This window comes from Ischnura elegans, chromosome 7 (assembly GCF_921293095.1).
Source record: "Ischnura elegans chromosome 7, ioIscEleg1.1, whole genome shotgun sequence".
NCBI lineage: Eukaryota > Metazoa > Arthropoda > Insecta > Odonata > Coenagrionidae > Ischnura > Ischnura elegans.
This window is the reverse complement of record NC_060252.1, coordinates 54,860,363-54,888,355: the sequence shown is the minus strand read 5'-3', so window position 1 is coordinate 54,888,355 and position 27,993 is coordinate 54,860,363. Positions and strand designations below refer to the sequence as shown.

General features: G+C 37.7%; 2 protein-coding genes across 2 annotated transcripts in view; one reads left to right on the top strand and one right to left on the bottom strand.

The window, feature by feature from the left end:
* Window positions 1-27,993, bottom strand: part of LOC124162838 (general transcription factor 3C polypeptide 1) — a 113,833-nt gene that overhangs the window by 38,998 nt on the left and 46,842 nt on the right. Inside the window, exon 33 of the transcript XR_006865688.1 lies at window positions 2,854-3,032. The gene's annotated coding sequence lies outside the window, so the exon portion shown is untranslated. The remainder of the gene's footprint in view (window positions 1-2,853; window positions 3,033-27,993) is intronic.
* On the top strand, window positions 99-26,823 carry LOC124162841 (juvenile hormone esterase-like). The gene is made up of 12 exons (XM_046539513.1): window positions 99-241; window positions 2,510-2,833; window positions 4,934-5,152; window positions 7,017-7,161; window positions 8,056-8,241; window positions 13,574-13,785; window positions 16,085-16,262; window positions 16,351-16,443; window positions 24,282-24,385; window positions 25,533-25,683; window positions 26,115-26,235; window positions 26,384-26,823. Exons 2-12 carry the CDS (start codon window positions 2,597-2,599, stop codon window positions 26,544-26,546), a joined length of 1,809 nt encoding a protein of 602 aa, XP_046395469.1. The 5' UTR covers window positions 99-241; window positions 2,510-2,596; the 3' UTR covers window positions 26,547-26,823.

The following is a 27,993-nucleotide window of genomic DNA, read 5'->3' as shown; positions in this document are numbered from 1 at the left end:
CATTTATAAATTTGGTATTTTTACATAAGATCCCGCGTGTCGCGCACAAGGGAAATTTTATTCCTGATCATTTTCACGTATCAACGTAGCGTCTTGCTATACGTCCGAATGATGGTAACTCGAGTGAATATTATCTAATCTGACATGAACGCGGTAGCGTGTATAATATAGTGGCTCAGGTGTCTGAGAGAGGAAGACCATGGAATGATTTCATCTCGCTCGGGTGAATTCTAAACTCAGGGTAAGTTAATTTCTGAGGAATGTTTCTTTTCTTGGTTTTATTTGACTTAAAAATTAATCTAGAATCATTAGACTTTGCGGGAGGATAATTTCTTACAAATAGTCAAGTACTTTTGTTTTTTCCTGAGAAATCAGCTTGCCAATATATTTAGAGCAGCATTTTTGCGAATGAGAAATCTATATGAGAGCTTCTAAGAGGATTGGATTACTCGCAATAAAGGAGAGGATTTGGCAATACGTTATTTAAGCCATTACCGGCTTTCGTTTATGCGCAAGTTTTTAAGGAAAATAGAAGTTCTATTCTCGTAGGGGCGGATTTATAGGGTGGTAGGTCACACGGGCCATGACCCCCCACCCCAATTTTTTTCAAAAATTTCAAATTTTTCTTGGTTTAAAATTTTTTGTATACTTAAATGTCAAAAATTGTTCAATTTCATGTTTTCAAGAAAAAAAAAATAACTTTTTTTAATTGTGTTAAAAAAAGGGTAGTTTAAAAATTTTAACACGATAGAGTTCCCCTCTTCCCCGGGGGTATTCCATAGGTACTCCCTGAACCCGAGTTATGACCTCCCCCACACAAATTTGTTGCTGAATCCACCCCCGAACAGAATATCATTACATGAACGTCAATATAATTGCCTTATTTCGAATTTAGTTACTTATCATGGAGAGAGGGTTTATAATACACTGGTAGGCCTCCCGGCATTGCTCGGTAAGGATAGTACCCAAAGAAGTGGAACACTTGGAACAGTGGCGGATACAGAAGGGGGGCGTAGGGGGCGCGGGCCCCCCCCTTGCGGGTCTGCCCGTATTGCCGAACATTGCAAAACCACAATTGTAACTTTTTTATATCATAAGATGGCATTATCTTTTACATGTTTACAATCATTTTAAATAAAATTTTCTTATACTCTGCCTGTGACTTGATCATCTTTTATTACGATAAAAGTAAAGACAACTCAAGATATGTTGCGCCCACCCCTTGAGTTTTTTCTGTATCCGCCACTGACTTGGAACTTGGAATTCATTTCATTCATTCATTCAAGGGGTGAGTAATGGCATATAACCCTGTTTAAGGCCTAACTTCACTGCTTCAACTAGAATTGCTAAGCATATGTAGTGTAGATGCTTCTTAATAAGCACCTGTATCTAAAATATATCGTGACTGAGCTTATAGCCACCAAGTGCAACCATTGGGTTGCAGATGGTGGGCTGACCTCTAGATATAGAGGTTAGCTGCGAGATAAGCGAGTTCACTCATAGAATAAACAGTCGTAGATATAAGTGGTGACATTCTGAGGGGGTATTGGTCTACCTATCACCATCCGTTCCATTTCCTCATCAATCCAATTCAAAGCCAAACTGAAAAATATGCTAATTGAAAAGAGCTACTACAATCTAAATGAGTTTTTAACTGGTGTTGTGTAATAACCTATGACCTCAATCCCACTGATAGCTGTGTGTTTGTATAGCTCGTCTGTATCATATTTCATTATATGTTAGCATTTTATGCTGTATTAACTTGACGAAACTCATGGATGTATTATCCCAATGAAGTTAATAAATATTATTATTATTATTACCATTGGGTATGGTAGGCCATTTAAATGATACCGAAACCTGTGAAGATACCGTGACTTGGCAACTGGAGGCAGCCAACAATTACATATGCCTCTCATCACCCAGAGGAGATGGCAACAGCTCTTCCTCAGATGTGTGAAGGTGGAGACCATCTGGGCCATTACAGAGACACACATTTAACTACGGAAGTGGTCAAATTTACTTTAATGACTCTGGTACTGCGATGAGGAAGGCAAGGGGAAACCACCACATTATCATCCCATGGAGTTCCAACTATGTACTCATTTTTATATCATATGAGAAGATGGAATTCTGTCGAGTAAAGTATTCTGGAGGTAAACTAGTCCACCATTCAGATCTCCAGGCGAAGATAACTCAAAGAGGGTACATTGGTCAAATGTGAAGAAATATGCAGGTGTGAAAAGATTGGCTCATGGGAGAATTGAGTGGAGAGCTACATCAAACCAATCGTAGGATTGTTTGCTAAGGTTATTAGAAACTACATAAAATATATTCAGAATCAGGAAAATTTTTGGCTCCATCGGTTTCAAATATAGGAATAATTTAGGCAAGAATGGTATTTTTTAATGTTATAATATAAACTTCAATTAAGTTCAAATGAATTTAAAATCCTTTGCTCCTTTCCTCCACCCACACCGATGTCCCCTATCCCTTTTCAATTCCAAAGCCTTCCTCAAGACAAGTCCCTAGAACTACCCCTTCTTTCATGCGGTGAATAGGGCAAATCTAATAGGTAACTTTAGTGAGGAAAGAAATGGAACACCACAGTATGCCGTTCCTCTTCACATTCTTCATCATCTGTCTGATTACCGTATCCGAGTCTGGTGCATTCCCCAAGGCCAAGAAGACGCAACCCAGTCCTACAGTTGAAATTCCTGGTTTGGGAAAGGTTGTCGGGGATATAAGCTACTCCCACTTCAATCAGAGGCCTTTCTACCAGTACAAAGGAATCAGATATGGAGTACCACCAACAGGGGAAAGGAGGTTTAAGGTAAGTGAAACATAACTCACCAACATCTTTGCTGATTGTTGTCCATATAGTAACTTTCAGGCCTATAAATGGAGTGCTCCAGTCCATCGCCATGAAAAACACAAAAAAAATTTCAGCCAAATGCCTCGTTGAACATCTGGACCCATCTTGAAAATTATTGATCCTTGATGTTATCCCTTCCTTCCACTTTATGGGATTACTATAAAAGAAATAAAGAGGTATTAATCAATAATAGATCAAGGTTAAAAAATACAATTATAGGGAAGCACATGGAGGCAGATTTGCCTTAGAAATATAGAGGTGGAAGAAAAATTATGCCATGAAATTTAAACTCTGGATATCTGATGCCAATAGGAACCAAAATTACTTAAGAAGTTTTTATTCAAAAATGTACCATTTTTAACGACAGAAACGTTTAGCCAAGCACGCCAATAGGGTAGTTTCCTTCATCAAAGAAAACGAAAGGCATTGATTGTGATTCGTTACCTACCTACCATTAGTGTATTCATAATATACAAATTATTTGGTTTTATAAATTCCAGTTTGGACAAATGTTAATGGTCAATTTTAACCTCGTTCAAAAAAAGGCTAGTTTTGCAGTCATGCGATGCCACTCCATGCGACCTCATAGGGACCCAGATGCTATATGAGTAGTCAATAGTTTTAAATTGTCTGAGATTACCAATGCATGAATGAGGCACAGAGCTCAGGGAAACATCTCTTAATAATCACCTATTACAATTGTCTATGGTTGGAAAGCTTCCTTCGTTTGGTAAGGTATTAATAATACTTATTTACGCCAAGCGCTATCTGCTAGCAGGGTACTCTGCTACCTGCTAGCAGCCTGCATCGTAGTGGCGCTCATAGCCTCGCACTAAGGTGGCCTCACATGGCGGCAGCTGGAACCAGAATGACGTCACGCGGGCTTTTCCCAGCATTCATACTTAGCATTCGCGCGCTTGAAAATTTTCACTTTTCATCTGACAGCTAAAAATAGATATCATCATTTAAAAATCTAAAGGCGTGAAACACGTATCTCAGGAGTTTATCTCCTGGAGTATCCACATACTCCATCTTTCAATTTAGGCAATTAAAAAAAATAGGAAACCACGCTAGTTTTCCCTGTGGCTGAATACTCTGGACAACTCATGACTTTAAATGCTTTGCCCTTGTCTGGATCATCCATCAAAAGGGCAAATGCACAGCCAACCAGAGCAATTGGCTCAAAGTTTCTGTTGTTTAAAAATGTTGCATTTTCGACCCAAACATCATTAGTGGTAATTTTGGTTCCTACTGGAATCAGCTATCCAGGAATTAAATTTCGTGACAAAATCTTTTCTCCACCCTAGAGAGATGGTTATTATTACCACTACAGATTTATCATTATTAACAGCATTTCTGCTCCAAAACAATATGTACTCCAACAGTGGCGGATATGTATAGGGGGTGCAGGGGGTACATGCCCCCAGACCCCCCTTGCGGGGCCGCCCACCTTACCAAACAATGCAGAACCACTATTGTAACTTTTTTATATCATAAGATGGCACTGTCTTGTATATACGTATAATCACTTTAATCAAAACTTTCTTAGACTTTGCATGTGACTTGATTATTTTTTATTGCGATAAAAGTAAAGGTAACTCAACATATATTTTGCGCCCCCTCTTAAGTTTTTTCTGTGTCTGCTACTGTACTTCATCTTAATGGACTGCAAAAGGGTCATTATGTGGAAATATGTCATAATATTGGATTACACAGCATCATAAACCACAAATTGTAATCATAGTCTATTACCTTGATAATTAAATGCTCAAATAAATCTTTCAAAAATTATTTAAACAAACAGATTCATATTTAGCTACTGTAGTTTTCATGTCTACATCACTTCAATTACTTCTAAAACAATTGCAGCTTCTTCCAATTCCATTATGTTTCATCCTTGAAATTTAACTTTCATTAGAAAAATGGACACAATAATATCAACAGGATAATCTGTAACAAAAATTAAAGTCATTTCTTTCCATCAGTCCACAACTGCTGAGCTAGTCCAGGGAATGGAATGTTTTTTTTATATTTGAGAGCATTATTTACATGTTACAGCATCCAGAGCCTCAAGGACCATGGAATGGGACAGTGGATGCTACTAAGTTTGGACGGTCATGTCCTCAGCCTTCCAGCATGACTTATTACGATCCATGGGCAAAACTACATTCTGAGGTAAAAAGAGAATTGATTAAGAGAGGTGAATCTTTCCTGGATCCTACAGAAGATGAGGAAAATCTGGAAGACTGCCTTTTCCTTCACATCTACACTCCAAAGGTAAGAAAAGTATCAATTTATGAAAGGTTGGTATCAAATTTGTTGATGGTAAATAGTGGAGGGGATTGTTCATAAACCAACTGGACTCCCTCAGAATAATACTACCATCACAAAACATCACTTTATATAATTTACTTCATAACATTATTTATTACGAACTACATACTTCAATTCTACTCCATTTTTTCTTCTACTACGTAATGAAATCAGCACAGGAAAAGCCAAATAATAAAGTGTGTCTTGCATCCTTTCTTTCAACAAGAACATTAAGTAGCTGAGGCATCTAAGATTTGCTAAGCCCCCATGCTACCATATAATGGTTGACTTCACCTCATAGGTATGACAGACCAGCGGTGGATTAAGGTCATTGTGTAGGGGAGGGGGTGTGTGCTCATTATGTTCTGTGGTGCTTAGATGCATGAAATAATTCATCTGAGGCCTGATGTGCAAAGACAATAGATTTTTTGACATTCATCAACTATTTTAAACCTTGTTTGCTAAGCTACTGACATAAGAACTTTTATCAGAGAGCCATCTTAAAGGTAGCAATCTTTTCAATTTTTCCAGAAAATCTGGGAGGCAGCTACCTTTTAAATCTGCCAATGTGACAGAGGGCATTAGCAGTGAATAATGTAGCTAACAAAGACGTAAAACTTTGAAATTGTACTTTCCTTAAGAAATTTTCATTGGGGAATATGTACTAAGATTCTTGTTAATGGAGTATTTGAGCATAATAGCTACAATGCAGTGCTATTAGCAATGGAAACTGGAACACAGGGAGGGACCACAGCAATACACCTCTCCAGTTCGGGAACCAAGTCCGACACTTTTACGTCCCACGTATCTGGAGAGGGGGGAAGGAAAGGAAGAACCACCATGATGAGAGCCCAACAATTCCTCCAGGGTTTAGAATAGGGTAGAAAGGGTTTTGGGATAAGGAATGCCGACACCAATCATTAAGGCAACACGGACTCTAACTAGCAAAACTGAATTTGCTGTACCAAGAAAAATGGAAGATTATCCCATAAGAAAACAAATCAAGGGGTTTTTCTCTTGATAGTACGATCAGCTCTGAAAATTCTCCTGCAGGTTAATTAGATTATAGATGAATGAAAGAGCAGAAGTTAGGAAGCAATTAGTGAAAAAGAAACTGCTCACCTTGTCTTCAATAATTATATGGTCCATAATCCTCCTGAGAAAGAATTACTGATAGCAGTTTGATGATAAAATGCAAATATATTCTCACATAAAAAATAAGACCTCTACCCTTGTGCATAACCAAAAGTCATAATCTGTAATAATACAGCTGAGGACCTCAAATCCGGAAAGCTTGGGACCAAAGGGTTTCTGGATTTCTGGTCTTCATGGTATATTTTGTTAATTAATTAATTTGTAAATGCATTCAGGCTCTTGTCCTCGATATTTGAGGTCCCTATGTGTCCCTGCCTAGGTTGTTAGAGTATGTTCATAATGTGTGCTAACTTCCTCCTCGTCCCAGAACAAGGCTCGGAGAGTGGTGCCATAAGGTGGCAAGTGGAAACATAAGACAGAGGAATTTTCAAACATTCTGGATTTACGGTTTTCCAGGTTTCTGGATTCCGGATTTGAGGTCCTCAACTGTTATATATTTATTAGCCCAACAATCTAGTGCATTAATAATGAACAAGATATAAGGCAGATCAATATCATTAGTGCATATATACCAACAGAGCAACTTGGATAATTGCCTGTGCCATTACCTGTGCATATATTATACATACCAGAGCTAAATTACACCATTATTTATTTATTGATCAATTTCAACAAATTAATGTCATTCACACTTTCAATAAAATGTCATTTCCAACCATTCCTTCATTTTCAGTTGGGGGTGGAAGCCAAGTTGCCTGTTATGGTGTTCATTCATGGTGGTGCCTTTATTGTAGGAGATGCAGTCCTCTATGGGCCACAACGCTTCATGGACAAGGATGTTGTTCTAGTGATACCTCACTACAGGCTGGGACCACTGGGTAGGATGCTTTCGGATCAATTTTGCAACAACTAATTTATGGGGTTAGGCTTGATGACCAACTCACCAATCGTGATTCATAACCTTTTTTGAGATCCATTAGTCAAAAACATAAGAGTCACCGGACAGGCATTACACATCATACCACCAGCTACCTCAAATTTCCATAAATACTCAAATAATATTTGATTATTATCAACTTTTTGGTAAAAAATTATTCAACAATGAGCCATACAGATATCATTTGGTTTGATAATTCCTTGTTGAGACAGTGACACTCCTGTGAGTGCCAATGGGGTGGGACTCTTTTAACAGTCATAAAATTGTGTAAAATCCATAGACTCTTCCAAAATCATTGAATCAATATAGAGAGAAGTTTCGACCACAGTTTCGAAGTGACATAATCTATTGATGATCATCTTCTGAGAAATTCTTACTGTTGTGTCCAATTTTATGCTTTCTCCTCACTGAAGAACTACATAGTTGTTTGTAAGTGGGGAAGTTTATAGGCAGATTTAGGGGGAGGGCACGTGCCCCCCCACCAGACGCTTAATCATTAGACAAGATTTTTAATACAGCTATCATTACGTTGGTTTTGTTTTGAGAATTACAAAGCCTCAATCAGTCAATTTTCATATTAATAACTTTCATATTTAAATAAAGCGAATGTTTTGTGCATTAGTTGTTGTGTTTTGTTTTTATTCTCAAATGTGAGAAGACTGTTTGCCAGTCAGACCCTAGCGCCCCCTACAAAAAAAAATCCTGGATCTGCCTAGAATCCTGGAAGGGATATTTAATGAGATTATGATCTTTTTCTCTGCTGATTCTTCCAGAGAATGTCTCTCTACTCTACGGTTTACTTACAACCAACAGTGCTCTGAATTATATATTTCAGGATTCCTGTCCCTCCAAACAGATGACATTCCTGGTAATGCTGGCATGTTGGACCAAGTTCTTGCTCTTGAATGGGTGCGGGACCACATCTCTGTCTTTGGTGGCGACCCAAACTTGGTCACCATTTTTGGAGAGAGTGCAGGAGGATGCAGCGTTTCCTACTTAAAGATGTCCCCACTGGCCAAAGGTTGGTTTCTAATTATACATACATGCATCCTAATACAATAAGTTGGGCAATAACCATTGATTTCATGGGATTTATGGACTCCATCTACTGCCACACCATGTTGCCTTGTTTGTGCTGCTATTCCATAAACTCTACTGAAATTAGTATGCTAACTTATACCGAAGATGCTTAGAATATTTCTTCACCAAAGAAGCTAATGCTAAAAATGATGAAGATAAAATGGATTGACCGTGTAAGTAAAGAGGAAGTTCTAAGAATAGTGGGAGAAAAGAGAAGCCTCTTAAAAACTTTAAGGAAAAGATGCAATAACTTAGTAGGCCACATTTTGAGCCATGATGGCCTGACGAAGACTATCGTAGAAGGACAGGTGGAAGGGAAGAAGGGCACTGGACAGCCCCGAATGAGTTACATAGGACAAGTTATAAAGGATGTAAAAGAGAAGAAATATGTAGCTATGAAAAGATTAGCGGATAGGAGAGAAATGGAGAGCTGCATCAAACCAATCTTACGATTGTTGACTAATGATGATGAGCTTATGCGAGAAATCCACAGAGAAAAAATTATTCGCCTTGACCAGGATACGAACCCGGATCCCCCGATTTCCGGTCAAGAGCTTACGCAAGTTAAGCTACCAAGCCATCATTCCTCTCTGTGGATATTTGTGGACACAACCAGACAAGGTGGTATGGACTACTGAGCATATTATGCCAGCAGTCCATACCACCCAGTGCTCAGAGAAATTTTGAAGTTTAATCCATTTTACTTAATTGGATCAGTATTACTTATAGCATAGTGTTCGGATTAATCAAATATCCCTCAGAAAGCCATAAACTCGCCATTTTGAACAATTATTCTTAAAATTTTTCTGGAGGGCAACACCTGCTTACCCTGGCGGGTATGCAATACCCCCATACCCCTGAGTATTAGTGGCACCTAAAACCCCCCTAGCCTCAATTCTTAGCTGTGCCCCTGCATACCATTAAGGTCTAACTGCTTATGGCGATATAGTGCCCCACTGTTTTCAGTCTAATCTATTCTACAAACTATGAAAATAACAATTATTGAAATAAGTACATCTCTGTTAATATATGTACAGGATATCACAGGGGATATCACACCATACTGTTTCTATACCCCTCTTGTCAAGCCACTTTTTCATTTGCATGAGGCAGCACAAGTATTTTAAAACTTAAAATGAATGCAATCCTCAAAATTAAAAGAAAAAACATTGGTGTGCAATGCAATGTATCATACTCCCTCTACCAAGTGCCCAGCTGCTTTGACTGCATACATGCCCTAAAGAGCATTATTCTAACTTCTTATCATGAATGTTTTTTATAACCTAGTCAAACATCTACAGCTATAACTTATAACCGATCACAATTACAATTGGTGTGACCATTTCAAGGCCATAATGCTACTTGATCCTCCTGCTGTGTATCCCACTGTTTCTCTGGGTTAGGCAAATGTCCCTTCTGTGCAAATTTTTAGGGTTCCTTATAAATAAGGCTTTTCTTTCATTTAGTTTGCATGTTGAATAATTAAGTCTCTCTCTCCTCTTGGAAGATGGTGGTTGACATGGACTTTGCGTAACACTAACAAGTCCTTATCCTCCAACTTATTCGTTTTCTCAGATATCCCATGATTAAATATTAATTTAAAATTATATTTAAGGTCTGTTTACATGGTAAATTAACCCCTATGAGTTAATGCCTAAATGTATGAACACCCGAATCTATACGAAAATGTACCCAACTTGTGCGAATGCATGAACAGAAAATAGAACCTGTTCTAATTTGGTTCATACATTCGTACATGTTCCGTTCTGGTCCACAAAAATCATTCACGCAAACAGGCATTAACTCATACACGTTAATGTATCGTGTAAACAGACCTTTAAAGTTGGCAATGGGCAATAAAACAATAATACATAATTCTTATATATTTACGGCCAATTTTGAACTTGCAAGTAGAAAAAGAGAAAAATCAAGAACCTAAATATCAAGACTGTGAAACCCTTTGAATTACAGAACCCAGGCAATCAGCTCCAATAGGGTACCCAGACGGCACAGGAAGTTTTCGTACCTAAATACGAGGGTGGACAATCAAGATACAAAAATCGCGCTTAGGAAGTTACTTAGAAGGTTTTGTTTCTTTATTTCCTTTAATGACGAAAAAAGATGCAAGAGGACTGGCAAATTCATATGCATCGATAAAATTGTATCTCATCGATAAAACTGTATTCGGTCTGGGACTATTTTCTTTCGCGGGTGGTGCCATCTGGTGCCATCGTGCCATATCCTCCTAGAAAGATCACATGTCTTCACAAGCTAGCACAAGGCGTTGGAGATCGCATCGTTTACGTTACGTCTCACCACATTTCAGGGATTTTTGTGGTTAAGTTTGTGAAAAATAGAGTGTCTGGTAATGGTGAAGTTTCCCTTATTCTTTAATTTCATTCACTGGGCTTCAGAAACGTGTTTGTGAGATATTTTTGTTAAAAGTGCCTTTCGTGTGTGTATTGTCGGGATGTAATGGAAACTCCGGGACATGGTTCAAGTTTTTAGCTTTTCAAAAGATCCTGAGTTGAAGAAGAAGTGCATTTGGGCGATAAGAAGAAAACATTTCACCCCTACGAAAAACTGTGAGGTATGTACTCTTTCTCGCTGTAATTATTTGGATGTAATTTTAAGTTAGAAGTGGCTTCGGGATGTTGATGCATCAACATCCCGAACTATTCAGTACTGAAGTACTATAGTACTAAAAATGGTGATTCAAAATATTGTAGCAGCAATTCTTTTGAAAATTCTTGCATTTTAGTTGTCTTTTTTGTATTAATTCATTCGGTAAACGTGTGGTTAAAGGAGAAACTAGGAATAAGCTGCCAAGTTTATAGGTTCGAATATTGCTTCTTAGCTTGCCCTATGGTGTATTATACGTCGGCTTTCATCATTTCAAATTATCTTATGCTATAGTTTAAAACAATAAAAATATCAGGCATAAAAATATTTACTATATTGACGAGCCTAGTAATTTGATTTCTCATGCAGAAATACCAAAAATTGGAAATGATTTGACCTAATAAGTTACATGGTATTTTATTATTTATTAATTTTTAGGTGGGTGAGCTTCACATCGCACCTTGTGATATCAGAAAATAATCTGTGGCCTTGGACGAGAAGACGAGGAGAAAATTTTTGCTGAATTGGAGGTGCCCAGATTGGAGGAAGGTACCATTGCTTCACTGTTACCTGTCGCCAAGAAGACAGACATTGTGGCAGAAGTGACATATTTGTGGATGTGGATTTGATTTGTGCAAGTTGGTGCAGTGATAGTGGACGTTCATCGGAGAAAGTATTGACGATAGTTTGTATGTATCGACCAGTCCTCTTTTAAATAATTTTCTATTCGAAAGAGAATAAGAGTAATTGTTTCGCTAAATTAGATGTGTGATAGAAGAGAAAATTGGAAATATTATTGTGGTTGACAATAGAAAATACATAATACATGTATTGTATTTCTGTGGGTTTTTTCTTTCCTGCCTCTTTAAAATTTCTTGCGGTGGTGACTTCATGCAAAGTAAGTATAAAATCGGAGGTGTGATCTAAGAGATAACATGTTTTATTTTACAAGTGTTTATGCTGGTGATTTGGCAGGACTTTCATATTTTTAATAGGGTGATACATTTACTGCAGTGACCTAGGGACTTTTACTCATCCCAAATAATTTTTCAAATACTTTAGCGCCTGATATGGGTAAGTTTTAGTAGCTGAGACTGAACTATACGTTAATTTTTGCTTGCATTTTGATGAATTCGATCATACTAATAGCAGATGTGTCAGCAATCCTGTTTCATCGGCAATTTTTATTTATAAATTTTATTTCATCAGGCTTTAGGGTAAGCTTTTTAATGCTCGTGGGCTATGTGATGTCTTATTTAGTGTCAAAATTAATAAGAATTTACTCTCATTAACATCTCAAGGTTTCCTAGTAAGTACGAGCCACTTAACAATGCTGGATGCTGGGGGTGCGTGAATTAGCCATGAGAATCTCATTTTTCGCAGAGTTATTTAAGTGGCCGAGTAAGTTTTGTAAGTTCTCAATGGGTAAATAATACTATATCATGAATTCTAATTACCATGAAAAACTCACAACCGACAAAACTTTGTCGGTCGTGAGTCTTTCATGGTAATTAGAATTCATGATATGGTGTTATTTACCTATTGAGAACTTACAATTCATAATGATTCGTATCAAGGTTCTCGCTACGGTCGGTAGCTATTGATGGTGTTGCGTTCGATACATTTTTCGATCGTGCGAGTTACGATATATCTAATTTTCGACCCAATCGATTGAGATTAGCCTGAGTGCCGTGTTCCTGCGCGCTTCGTATCCAATCGTACGTGCTTAGTAGCGGACATTCACATGCTGCGTACGCGCTTCGTCGACAGGCCGCGAACGGAAATTATCCATTGACGAAAAGCGACGAAGCGGCATAGTATCCCCTTAGTCAATGGGTACTATGTACATACGAATTAGATACGGAGGGTTCTGTGCCGTCTGGGTAGTTTCCTTCATCAAAGAAAACGAATGGGATTGATTGCGATTCGTTACCCACCATTAGTGTATTCATAATATACAAATTATTTGGGTTTAGAAATCCCAGTTTAGACGAATGGCAATGGTCCATTTTTATCCTCATTTGAAAACGGCCAGATTGGCGCCCATGCGATGCCACTCCACGTGACGTCACAGGGACCTAGTTTCTATACGAGTAGATAGGAGTTATACATCGTCTGAGATTACCAATGCATGCATGAGGCGCAGAGCTCAGGGAAACATGTCTTAATAATCACTTAAAACTGGCTAAGGTCGGAAAGTTTTCTTCGTTTGATAAGGTAGTAATAATCCTTATTTAAGCCAAGCGCTACCAGCTAGCAGGGTACTCAGCTACCCGCTAGCAGCCTGCGTCGTATCAGCGCTCAAGCCTCCCTCAAGGTCACCTCACAGGGCGGCAGCGGGAACGAGAAATACGTCACACTGAGAGATTTTCCGGCATTCATACTAATCCGTCGCGTTTTCGCGCGCTTAAAAATTTTCACTTTTCATTTAATCGCGAAAAATAGATATCGTCATTTAAAAATCTAAATGCGTAAAATACGTACTCCAGGAGTAATAATCTTTCGATTTAGGCAATTAAAAAATAATAGGAAACCACTCTATTCTATGGTGAATAACCCTTCCTGAAGAAGTCAGGAAACAAAAACATCTTTTCTTTCAATTACCAAGTAAACAAATGATTTTTAATAAAATTTATTCCTTCTATAACAAGGTCTTTTCCACCGTGTCATTGCTGAGAGTGGATCTGCATTAGCTTCTTGGTCGCTTGAAAAGAACCCAGAATTTCACGGCTTAAAAATTGCAGCAGAAGCAGGGTGTAATGTCACAGGCACTGATGGAGAGAAAGATGGCCTGACTGGAGTGACAACATGTCTTCAGACAGTTGACCCAATCCTTCTAATCAACGCATCTATGAAATACAAGGTAAACATCTAATTCACGTTTTTCCTGATTAGGTACTTGCTGACAGAATATTGAAGAAGCCTTTTCAAGTGACTTCCTAGAAATAATAAGATTATAAAGATGACATTTCATCAATAAAAAGTCTAAAAATCCTGTCATAGATAGCAATTGAACCGGTATCTGCATGATTTTTATCATCAGATTAACCCATTTCCACCCAGAAAACTTTCTGCTTGCGACAGTTAAGATATTTAAGTACCCTGCTCCTATGGTTGTCTTCAGTTATCCAGTGAAATATTTTAGAGATACATCAACTTGTTTCCTCAGATTGACCCATAGCTATACATGTATGTGGCTACACAGGGTGGTTACTTGGCCACTAAGGATGAATCTTCAGGGCAATCAAACTTTTAGATGAGGGAAAGTTAAAATAATATATATGTACAATGCTATTACTTTTATCATACTACCATGATACTTTGATGTAATTTACCGTCATTAGGCACCCATATTGAATTTCCATTTCACAACCATCTCCAACCATTGTCGGGCTTATTTTCGACCGGCTCCAAAAATAAATTAATAAGTGGATTAAGTTATTGCAAGCTTCAACGGCATATTTGTGACAATTCAAAAGCAAAAAGAAGTGCGGGTTTTCTTCAAGAGCTACATATGCTCAGAATAGTAGTACGTAGCCATATGGCTCAGTGGGTGGAAATGGATTAATAATTGCAATTACCATATGGCCATATGGCTCAGTGGGTGGAAATGGATTAATAATTGCAATTACCGTATATCTCCAAATATAGTCCCCCTCTGAATATAGTCCCCCCCCCCTAATTTTGAGGCTTCAGTTTCGGGAAAAGTTAAAAAAATGCGTTTGAATATAGTCCCCCCCTTTACTTTTATCACAGGCATTTTTGGAAAAAAAAGGGGGGACTATACTCAGAAATATACGGTACATTGAGTAAACCATTACTTGGAAGAATAGGTACTTTTTGTATCCTTGAATGTCTAAAATCGTTCTATTTCTCATGTTGTTAAGAATAAAAATGAAATTTTAGGCTCCGAAATGCACAAAAATGGGTATTTTAAAATTTTTTATAAGGAACACTGTCTCCCAGGATTTCCATACTCCCTGGACCCAAGTCATGACCTCCACCCCAAATTTGATGTTGAATCTGTCCCTGGTAAGCACGACTCCCCATGGGCGAACCCAGCGAGGGGCAGGAGGGGGCAGCTGCCCCCCCTAGAAGCAAAAGTCACAAATGTCTCTAAGGAAATAATAATATTTAATATAATATTTTTCAAGCAAATAATTTTAAAATCTAATAAAGAGCTTTTACAGTTTCCTTAAAATGTTGCTTTCATTCACCTTTTACATACTTAAATCTTACCTATAACTTGAACAACCATGGCTTGCCTCCCCCCCTCCAGTTTTGATCCTGGGTATGCCCTTGCCACTCCCCAATAAATTTTTCCTGCCTCAGCCTTCAACAATACATAATAAAAATATTCAGGAGAGATGATAACATCATGGAAAAATACAATTACATATACATATCTAATTAAATTGATACTCTTTTTCAACTTCTGTATGTATGTCAAGGAGGTAAAAGGGCTGTGGGTAAACTCTTCTGGGGATTCCCATCAGGTGAATTTATACATAATGGCCAACGTTTCAAGCTTCAACTTGGGGCTCATCCTCGGGGCTGAAAGTTGGTTTATTTGTTTATTTATGGTTGCTAAGTCTGATGGTTACAATAATTTTAGTTAGTTAAATATATATTTTTTTAAAACAAAAACGTATGATGCCAGTTCTTTTATCCCAACTACATGTAACTTATGAAACAGTCTTTTACCTTATATGACCTTTTTAAAAAATAATAATTGTTCCTTAACTGTAATAATGAGTAAATTTGGTCAACTGCATCATGATTGGCTAGCTCTGTGATGCTAGATGGCGTTAGTTTTGGATTTTCGTCTCCGCAAACTTTCCCTCACCTCTAATATCTTGTGTAGAAGGGGTTTCCAGGTATTGCTTATGGAGTACCCAGAATTTCTATTGAAGTTACTTTCCTCCAGATTTATTTCCATAGCTTCCTTTGTGAGGTAAAAGGTTTCATTTCATGATTGGGGGAATCAAAATCAGCTTGACCTACATACATATGGTTACAAATATAGGCAGTAAAATTGAAAACTTTGTTTGTAAATTTTATTTCCTTGGAATCAAGTATCCTGCTTTTTCATTGCAACTCACTCTCATCAATCAGCACAGACCATATATTTTCATGTTGCTTAGCATACATTTTTTTCTCAGAATGATCAATTGCTGATGGGCTACAATGGATTTGGTGGAGCTATTCCTGTAGTTCAGAAAGCTGGTAAAAAAAGGTACATCACAAAGCCAGCAATAGAAATGATAAAGTCTGGAGACTATTCAAAAGTACCAATGATGTCTGGAGCCAATAGAGACGATGGCACATTTCTGTTCTCTGGTGAGATTACCTCATGGATGCACCCCTGATAATGGAACTTGTGAATCAATACCTTTCCAAAATCACAAGCAAATTATCTTGATTTCAGTGCTGTACAAGAACTACTTGCGCCCCAATAAGCTACTTGATGATATGGAATTCCTCTCTCACAGCATTCCAGACTGCGTGTTGAAAGACAACAGTAAGTAATATGCTTTCATTGCAAGCATAAATGTGGTGAGCATATATTATGGCACAAAAGTTCATGTAAAGATGCAAATCTTAATTTATTTTTTCTCCAAATACTACCTAAGATAGTCCATTTTCACAGTCTAACGACATTTAAGCAAATTTTTTGAAAAATTCTACGTTAGATTGAATTTTTATAAGCAGTGAGTATTCTCAGGCTTCATCTGGTGGAAGTCAAACATATTAGTAAAACTGACCACTAATTATCCACAAAAAGTTCAGTCGCTCAAACTGTTTTAACACATTTTGTAACATCATCATCAGGTGATTCATCTCCAAACACCTTGTTTAACCCATTCAACACCATGCCCGTCATAGTGACCGGCCACAGAGCTACTGAAGCCCAGTGGATTTCTGATACCATGTGTGACCGGCACCAATTACAATTTAGACAGGGATCATGATGAAAGATGTCATTATGACCAGAGCACTTCTAAACAGAATGAAATCCATTTTAAATTCAACAGTACATAATGATATTTCCGTCATAAACCAATACCTACTATGCAATTGCTGACATCACCGGATATATAGAGCCCACAATAGGGTGGTTTCCTATCATTTTTTTGTTGCTTTAATCGAAAGATTATTACTCCTGGAGTACGTATTTCACACTTTTAGATATTTAAATGACAACATCTATTTTTCGCGATTAAATGAAAAGTGAAAATTTTCAAGCGCGCGAAAACGCGACGCTTAAGTATGAATGCCGGGAAATATCTCCGTACGTCGTATTTCTGGTTCCCCCTCCCGCCCAGTGAGGTGACCTTGAGGCGAGGCTTAGCGCTGATACGTCGCAGGATGCTAGCGGATAGCTGAGTAACTTGCTGGATGGTAGCGCTTGGCTTAAAAAAGGTTTATTAATACCTTATCAAACGAAGAAAACTTTCCGAACTTAGCCAGTTTTAATAGGTGATTATTAAGACATGTTTCCCTGAGGTCTGTGCCTCATGCATGCATTGGTAACCTCAGACTATGTATAACTCCTATCCTCTCGTGTAGAAACTAGGTCCCTGTGACGTCATGCGGAGTGAAATCGCATGGGCGCCAATCTGGCCTTTTTCAAATGAGGATAAAATTTGACCCTTGCCATTCATCTAAACCGGTATTTCAAAAACCAAATAATTTGTGTATTATGAATACACTAATGGTGGGTAACGAATCGCAATCAATGCCTTTCGTTTTTTTTATGAAGGAAACTACCCTATTCGATAAGCGGTCACCAAGAATATGTAATTCCCTACTTCCCCCTCCCCTCGTGGCAACCCAGAAGGATAGATAGAAGCGGGAAGAGCAACCACCATTGTCGAGGGGAGGGTATAATCCTCCACACAAAACGCGTGCACCTCGGTAACCTACCGCCATGCCACGGAAAGCGGAAGTCGAAAACAAAAAAATAATAAACGACGGGTAAAATGAAAGAACTAGAATTATTTTTACCTTCCTATCACTAAATAAATTACCATTATATACAGGGTGTTTCAGGAGGAATCTGCAATATATGAGGTGGTAGGGGATATGATTTTAAGCACTGTTTGTCCATAAACATGGGGTCACAACTCCTTTGTAACTGAGCTGTGGCAACACAAACATTTTTTTTGGATGTACAATGCAGTTACCACGAAAATGGTTTTTCTTGGGTATCCAGCCTTTTCAAAATTTTATTTCATACTCTGGATTTTTAAGCTCACTAATTAAACAAGATGGGATGAAAATGTGGGATTATAATTGTCTGAAACAATTTATCTCAAAATGGGTGAGATTGCACAGTCATATTTTTTATACTCGCTCGAAGCTCTCATTTAATTAAGGTCAAAGATTAAAAGTTTCAGGCAATTATAATCACCATTTTTGTCCAACATTAATTATTTTGAATTCTTAAAAATCCATTGTTTTAAAAAATGTCAAAAAGGGTTCATAGAAAAAAAAACCATTTTCATGGTACAAAGAGTATCTAAAAAAATGTTTACGTGGTAATAGCACTTGGACTTGGAAGTAACTAAGGACTTGCAACCCCACACATTTATGGGCAAAAATATTTAAAATTGTCTCCTCTACCACCTCCTGAAGCATTGCAAATTCCTCCTGAAACACCTTGTCATCATGTGAGGATCTGTGAATGTTATGATAAAGTGATTGATTAGAACTCCTAATCTATACTTCAGCCTCACCTAAGCCTTCTCCTTCATCTTCCCCCACACATTGGCCTACTATTTCAGCCTCTTCCCCTACTTGCTACCACTACAGGGTATTTAAAAAGAGATATTTTCCGATGAAGTCACGTCGTGATGATATAGTAAATTGCTTTACATGATTTCTGCATCTTCTGTCTTCTCTTCTTACTTGCTTAACAATTTTGACGTCTTCTTCTGTCTTCTTCTTCTTATCTTCTTCCTTCATCCTACCATTGGTCTTCGTCTCCATCTTCATCATCAGCGTCTCCTTGAATGATTTTGCGGTTAAACGCAGTAATAATTTTTGCATTATTGGGTATAAGTTTTCCAATTTCAGTCATTTCTGGTGGCCAATTTTCGAGGATTTTCCGTAGTTCAGCTCTTTCAGCCTGGTACAATGGACAGTAAGTCACTCTATGTTCGAAAGAATCGTCTCCTGTGCTACACTCGCATTCATCGGTCTTGCTTCTACCTATACGTTTTAGATACGTTTTGAAATTTCCGTGTCCGCTTAGAATTTCTGTTATTTGTCTGGATGCTGTTATGTTCATTTTTTGGCGCTCCATGATGCTGGGGAAGAATTTGTACGTTTGCCGTCATTTTTCACTCGAATCCCAGTTCTTCTGCCATTCGGTGATTACTAGTTGATTTATCCTCCTTTTTAATTCATACCTAGGTTGCTCTATGCTAATGTCAGTGTTTAGGAATTTCTTGGCTCCGAAGCGTTTTAGTTCGGAATTTGCTTTCCTTTTTGCCACTGCTAGGGCTATCGGAATTATACCAGTGATCACTGTTAGTGCGTCGACACTCATGGTGCTGTATCCTCGGGCAATTCTTAGAAGGCAAGCTCGCTGAGCTTCATTAAGCTTCCTTACAATGCGGGATTGAGTTAGCTTTTCACCCCATATTTCACAACCGTAGGCTAGAACAGGTAATGCCACTGTAGAATAAATTGTTATGAGATATGAGTGATTAATGTTGTAATTAATTTTGCAAAATCTATGTAACGCATAGAAAATGGTTTTAACCTTTGCTGTCATATTATTAACGTGCGTCTGAAAAGTCATACGCTCATCAAACCATATTCCTAAATATTTAAACGAGCTTACTCGTTGAATGTTTTTCCCTTCTAACTTTATAGTTGGATTCCTAGACAGTCGGGTGTTGCCAAAGCAAACGTATTTAGTTTTTGCAGTGGAAATCTGTAATTTTACTTTGGAACTCCAGGCGTTTATGGTTGCCAAGCATGCATTTGCTTTATTTTCTAGTTCTCTTCTTGAGTTAGCAGGCACTGCCACCGCCAAGTCATCAGCGTATGCTGTAATAGTGCAGCCATCCGGTAGGTCCATCTGCAGGAGTTCGTTCATGGTTATGTTCCAGATCAGTGGTCCCAGGATCGATCCCTGCGGTGCCCCCTTGGTAACGGTTTTGCTTACTTCTGCGTGTTTACTTCTTAGCACCGTGGTGCGGTTTGAGAAGTAACTCCTCATTAATCCGATTAAGTTTCTTGGAACTTTCATTCGTTTCAGTTGAAGAATACAATTTGGCCACCAAACCGAGTCAAAAGCAGCAGCAAAGTCTACAAATATGACTACGACGTATTTACCTGGGTAATTATTTATTTCTAATTGTAGCTTTCGTGCGGCATCAATGGTGCTTTTCCCCTTTCTAAATCCGAATTGGTTTGGATTGTAAAGATCCTCTTCAGGAATCCGCTCTTCTATCTTTGATTTGATCACTCTTTCGAAGACTTTTCCTAATTCAGGGAGCAGGGTAAGCGGCCGATAAGCTTTAGGGTCTGCAGGGTCCTTATCCGAGGATTTCAGTATCGTGCAGAGGAGTCCAGTCTTCCAGCAGGTCGGGAAATAGCCGAGACGTAGACAATCTTGAAAGATGCGTGTGAGGAGTGGTGTAACTATTGATTCGGAATGTAGAATCATCTCTCCGGGAAGTTCGTCAATTCCCGGTGCTTTCTTCTTTTTGATTCCATAAATTGCAGTGGCTGTATCTGTTTCATTAATTTCTACACTTTCCGAATCTCCGTTTTCTTTCGCCAGTCAGCGGATTTCTATTTGAGCTTCAGTCTCGTTGCTTACTAAATCATTAGGAATGAGCGTTTCTAGTATTTTATTTAAAGTGTTATTCAAATTTTCCATTTCACCGTCTGGATTCATATGTGATACATATGTCGTTGGAATCCTTAATTTGTTACTTGCAAGTTTGTATACAAATCCCCAAGGATTTTGTTCCAAGTCGTTTTTAACAAAGTTTCGCCAACTTTTCTCTTTACTTTTTTTGATTTCATCCTTATATTTAGCGACTGAATCATAGTAAATTCGTTTTAATTCTGCTCGATATTCATTCTTACACCTTTGAAATGCCTTTCTTTGTCGTCTACACTTCGTTTTTAAGTATTGTAGTTTCAGATTCCACCATTTAACTGTGCTCTTTTTAATATTAGTAAGGGGGATTGAAGTTGAGGCAGCATTCCAGTAGTCCGTTATTAGTTGTTGGATTCGATTATCTACATTGGTAGTTGTTGGTTGCCAGAGGAGTTTTTCGGAGCGCCACCAGCTCTCGGTGGCGAAGTTTTCCTGGAAAAGTTTCCAGTTAGCTGCGCCCAGGTTGAATCGTCTTCTGGTATCATCTTCGGTGTTTCTCAATGGACCTCTGACATAGAATGCGATGAGGCGGTGGTCGCTGATACTAACATCTTCTCTCACTTCCCAATTATTAATATTGCGCACGAGGTTCGATGTGCATAAAGTTAAATCTATGTTTGATTCACCTATTGATGAGCTGAATGTGGATGGGAAGCCAGGTTCATTTAATATGTATAGATTGTTAGTATTGATGAATTCCTCTAATTCTTTTCCTCTTGAGTCAGTGTATGTTGAATACCATATTTCATTTTTGCTATTTGAATACAGCGCAATTACAACCTTTTGATTGCGGCAGTTGGTCAATATTTCCGATAATTTTTTGAGTCCGGTTTTTATGTTGTCGAGAGGTGGAAAATACCCAGAGATCATAGTAAATGTTTGGTTACCGGTGTTGATTTCTGCTACAGCGAAGTTACTATTGGCGCAGTTCTCCATCGAGAGAAAGTCGTAACTTTCGTTAAAGCAAATAATGCTAGCTTTGAACATCGAATGGGCAAATGCTGGGCTGATTCTAGTTTTTATCCCAATACCTGGGATTTTCCATTTATTATCATTCTTGCAAAGGTAGGTGTAAGGTTCTTGTACTAGTAAAATGTCCAGTCCAAGATCTAACACTACCTTTTTAACTTCTGCGGTGCTAATTTTTGACTTATGTAAATTGATTTGCCCAATTCTCAAGTTTTCATTCTTGAGGAGGTGTGCCGCCATAGTCGATGGTTTCCATGAGCTTCTTCCTGCGTCTACGATGGATGCCGCATTTTGAACTACTTGCTTTGTGATTGTCCGGCAACTTTGCCTTTTTGCAGTTTATGCATATTGGATCATCCTCTTGATGAGTACATGCCCTGGAGTCATGGTTGCCAGAACAGTGTTCGCAAATGCTGTCCGTGGCTTTGCAGTCCTTGGCCAAGTGGCCAAAACCTTGGCAGCGGTAGCATCTTTTCAGCTGCAGATGGTCGCCTACATTGAACGATCCATAATCAATAAACACCCTTTTGCTATTCAGTAGTATATTCCTGGTGTTTGGGTCTACTTCTACTACCCAGTTGCATGTAGCTGAGTCCTTACGTCCAAATTTGAACAGAAGTTTGACATGTGCGTCGTCTAAGAGGTTATTTTGACTCCTTATTCCTGTCATTATGAATTCTGCGGTCGTGGAGTTTTTGATACCAAATATACATAAACGCGGTTTATTCTTAGGCTGAACATGCACAGTATAATCTTTAGTTAGAGATTTACAGGTTTTTAATTTACTTTCTAGGTCAGCAGTAGACGAGCCAGATAGAAGACGCTGAAGATAATGGATAATAAACGCTTACATTCTTAAGAATGAAAATGTCCAAAAATAATAATTTTGTAACTTAAAAGAAAAAGAGAAAGGGAAAAAAAAATATTTTGTTAATTTCTCTCTAACATATTATTTTTCTTTTGATTAAAGCAATTGTAACTTAATTTAATAGGGGGTCAAATTTTAAAGGAACCCCAATTTCTGTAAAAGTCTTACGGAATAAAGGCATAGAAAAGAGGAGAATGGAATAGACTGGAACTCAGACTTCACATCTGATAACATTCCATTCTCCTCTCTTTTTTTTTTTTTTTTATAGTAAATTGAAACCAGTTGTGATATAACGTTTTGTGGAAAATTGCCTGTCAATTTAATTTGCATTTAAGTAGTTAGTTAGGGTAGTACATGTAGCTTTCATTATCACCATTTCTCCTAAAGCCAGAATAACATGATACTTGACTTGGCACAAGTCCAAGGATACTGTAAAGCACAGCCTTATCAGGACTAAACCTATAATACTTGAAACCATCCTTGCACGAATCACAAGATACTTGGACAAGCTTTGTTTATCAAAGAAGGGAAAGGAAATGTCAATAGGGTGGTTTCCTATTATTTTTTTATTGCCTAAATCGAAAGATTATTACTCCTGGAGTACCCATTTCACACTCTTAGATTTTCGAATGACAATATCTATTTTTTGCGATTAAACGAAAAGTGAAAATTTTCAAGCGCGCGAAAATGCGACGGCTAAGTAGGAATGATGGGAAATCTCCGTGTGACGTATTTCTGGTTCCCGCTGCCGCCCTGTGAGGTGACTTTGAGGCGAGGCTTGAGCGCTGATACAACGCAGGCTGCTAGCAGGTACCAGAGTACCCTGCTAGCAGGTAGCACTTGGCTTAAATATGGATTATTACTACCTTATCAAACAAAGGAAACTTTCCGACCTTAGACAGTTTTAATAAGTAATTATTAAGAGATGTTTCCCTCAGCTCTGTGACTCATGCATGCATTGGTAACCTCAGACGATGTATAACTCCTATCCTCTCGTGTAGAAACTAGGTCCCTGTGACGTCATGCAGAGTGGAATTGCAAGGGCGCCAATCGGGCCTTTTTCAAATGAGGTTAAAATTGACCATTGCCATTCGTCTGAACTGGGATTTCTAAAACCAAATAATTTGTATATTATGAATACACTAATGGTTGGGAACGAATCGCAATTGATGCCTTTCGTTTTCTTTGATGAAGGAAACTACCCTCTTTAAAGAGTTAATTAATGCAATACAAAAGTTACAAAGAGCAAACTTAATGGGTCAACAGCATTTAGGCCCAAATGGTAGCATGAGTGATGCTGGGCCCGTACCAATGATGAGATCAAGCATACCAACAGGCAAAAATGCATGATTTCAAACATGCTGTGTCTGAACTGCACAATAACGGAAATCCTGAACTTCATAGCATACATAGATCATGCAACTCAGACCAAATGAATTGTTTTGATACCTCTGTCCAATGATTTTTCCTGAAAAGCTCATCTTTTCAACTTCACATAATCTTTTTCCTTCACATTCTTAGTTATGTTACTGATTGATCAAAGAATCTTGTAAGACCATAAAGCAGATGATGCTATTTATTATTTTAAGTTTTAATATATTTTTACATTTTTAATTAGACATTGAAGACCCGAACTTCTGGCTGAATGATGCCCTATTCAGCAGATACACCACCCCAGAAACTCTAGGAAACTTCACCGCAATGAGCTACGGAATAGTGGATGTAAGTGTTAATTCGATTATATGATGAAGTTCAAATAATCGATAATCATCTTCAGCGACACACTGCCTCTTAAAAAGTAAAATGTAGGATATTTCCAAAATTAATTTACCACCAACTTTATTTGTATTTGTAAGGTAGAACACAATTTTTCAGATAATGATAAATTATCTTTGCATGGCCATGCATTTGTAATAAAATTCAACTGCAAAAAGTGTTCCAATTAAGAGCTACTCTTCATTAACAGCAAACATAACTGAAGGCAGAGGTGGTCAAGCAGCATAGCTTACTTATTGATTACTTTTAATCATAAACTTGTGATCTCACATACAACCCACCAAAGTGATTTTAAGCACAGATGATATCGCCTAGCTAAGTTTAGGCAGTAGCATGGGAAACAACAACTCTATTAATTATACACAATAATATTCCATCTTTAAAATATTTAAAAGCATGAATATGGAGTTTTCAAGGGTCTGTGGATATGCTTAAACGAGTGTGATTTTTAAGGCACTAGCCGTCACATAAAACAAATCATGTTGTTCACATTCACATTTCCATGAATGTATGAAGAACCATCTATTGTCACGCCAAAATAAAGACCAACCCACAAGAGAAAAATGATTGCTACTGCTAGTATCTGAACCCATGCCCTGGATAAGTCACAATGCAGAATGTTTCACCTCTAACACCAGGGGCGACGACTTATAAAAAATATTGGAGGGGCCCATATCCAAGGTCTTGCCCCGGGAAGAGGTTAAATTCAAAGTGTGTCGCAGCACCGAAACACTACCATGATTCACACCACCTGATTCAGTCAACCTGCTTCACCTTATAATTATTTGTTTTAACACATTGTTGAATTTATTTTAAAAGGTAACTGTCGTCAAACATGAGAAATAAAAATTACCAATATATTTTTGTGATTTCAAAAAGCATAATATAACTTCATTATTTTCTTGAAATATTGAGGGGGCTCCGCCCCCCCAAATGAATCTTTGAGGGATCTCGGGCCCCCTCAGGCCCCATGGAGTCGGCGCCACTGTCTAACACCAATCCATTTCCTTTATTTCACAGTAAAAAAACTTAGCAAGTAACAAGTGCTAACACAGTATACAGATTGAGTTAATGATTTTTTTCTCTATCAAAGGCATTAGGGACAATGATGTTTAAAGGACCTCAGTATTACCAAATGCAGTTATTCTCCAAGGACAATAACAGCTACTTCTATGCATTTAACTACTTAGGGAATAGTACATTGTGGCCTCTAATAAGCATTCCAGGTTTACCAATAGAAGGAGGTAAGTAAAAGAACATAATCCTTGCTTCATTCAAATTAAAAGTTTCAATTTACAAATTGTTTGATTGCTACAATAGTGCTATAATTGATTTATTTTTCAAGGCGTTTTTTTTTAGAAATACATACCTAATAAATAAATTTTACATGTATACCTACTTCATTGTTTTCTCTCATATACTTTCAATATCTTCAACTGGTTTCAACATTCAAACATTATTTTCAAGGCACAAAAACAACCAAATTACTTACCCCTTGAAAATAACGTTTAAAAATAAAACCAGCATAAGATGATACATAAAAACAAAAGCACAGAACATTATAAAGTGCTTTATTTATTGAGCATGGCTTCAAATTTCTAGCAAGTGTAACAGCTGGTAATTGAGTTCACATCGTTAGCATTTTAATTATTTTTTTTAATTTTCTGTATTCTAGGAGTTTGCCACACAAATGAACTGATGTTCTTGTTTGATGTACCAATAGTCACACTAGATGAAGAAGAGGAGCAGCTGTCCAAGGTTATGATAAATATATGGACTAACTTTGCAATATATGGGTAAGTAAGATACTAATTATGTTACTTCTACCCCATCATTTAAAACACATCTAATAAGTGAAACTTCCCATATCAGATTAATTATTTATTGGAAAATATTCAATTCAGCATCATTTTTCCTAATTATTACATCCTGCATGTATTTCAGGAAACCAAATCCAGAGGAATCAAAAATTGAAGGCCTGCCAAATTGGTTGCCATATTCTTACAAAAATGAATTCTACATGCGTATCGACAAGAATATTACTGGACAACATGACTACACTAAGGAATATGACGTTGGGATGAGGATGCATGGAATGAAAAATTAGATTAACCAACACATGGTACGAGAATCCGATTAATGAATGGGGTATATTTTATGCATGACTTCAAACCTCCTCTAATTTTTATACGATAGTAAAATGGTCTTACTTTTCAATAGCATGGTATCCAATCCTACTAATATAAGCTAACTTTTACGTCAGATATTATTACCCAGTCAAAAACACAACAAAAGCTTGCCTATTTTCTGCTGGACCTAAATTTTTGCTCATACTTGTAAAGGCGATGAGTAACTAGCCTATTTTTTTAAAATAAATTATTTTTGAAAATTAATCCTATTTCTTTATTAGACAACTGCCATCCCTTGCAAACAACTAAGCCCTTCCAAAGCAAATTTGACTAACACTTTTCATTTATTCCATTAGGCAATGTTAAGTTTGCTCCTTCTCTCTCTCGGTATTGCCCCTCCCCCATAAGAGAAGCCCTCCAAGAGTGTCTGGGCTCTCATGAAAGCTCACCCATAAACACAAAGTGAACAGATTATAATAGCAAAAACACCAGAAAATTATTATTTTTGGTAAAAAGAAATGGGATGCTCAGCATTGCAGCAAATTGTCCAGAAATTGAGTAGTTTTCACTCATCATTTAAATTTGAATTAAATAATAACTAACCTGCATTTATACATTGAACCAGGACAACTAAGTGATGACTACTATGCAAACAAATGCTACAATTTTGCTGATAGAAATATAAGTCTAAGGTCTGAGGTTCGATTCCCGGTCAAGGGAAATTTTTTTCAAATAGCGATTCATAAGTATTAATCTCCTTGCTATGCAAAAGTGTGGCCTTCTATGACAGGGAACATTTAACAATTTACATTGAACAAACACAAAAACATGTTCTGGATAGGGGGTACTTACCCAGGAGTGACTCAAACCTCCCAGCCAGCACAGATTTGAACTTATCCTTGGAGAAATCAGGAGAAATTGTGGTGATAAGCTTACCCTCCACATTTATTATCCCTTTTTTCCATGATTTCAAGCTTTTGGGGAGGGGTTGCCAGAATAGTATATCGCCAAAATTGGCCGCATAGTGGCACTGGCATCCTCCATTACTACATCTTCAAGCCATTAGTGGCTTCGTGCATACATTTTCGTTGTTGTGTATAGTGGTGTTTGTGAGTAAAAACTGTTGAATTTTTTGTCTATGAAATTATAGTTAAAGTGATAATGCGACCTAAGCATCGTTTTTGTGTTCCTAGGTTTGATATGGGCTATGCCGGTATGCGCAGGTGTATTAAGATTTTTGGCAAATAAAGCAAAACATCCCAGATTTCATGGATATTAATGAAGGAATAATCAACAGTGCTTTGATTGTTAATGAATGTGAGGTATTAGTGATTGCATACGTCAATTTCTAGGGTACCTAACGGTAATGGATTTAGAATTTGTGCTTTTAAAACCATACGTAAGGTACTTTACCAGTCTCTGCTA

Bases quoted from the DNA above. Each gene is read 5' to 3' on its own strand.
- LOC124162841 (XM_046539513.1), top strand. From the start codon at position 2,597: ATGGAACACCACAGTATGCCGTTCCTCTTCACATTCTTCATCATCTGT. The intron at 2,834-4,933 runs GTAAGTGAAACA...TACATGTTACAG, and splicing joins CAGGGGAAAGGAGGTTTAAG to CATCCAGAGCCTCAAGGACC. The intron at 13,786-16,084 runs GTAAACATCTAA...TTTTTTTCTCAG, and splicing joins ACGCATCTATGAAATACAAG to AATGATCAATTGCTGATGGG.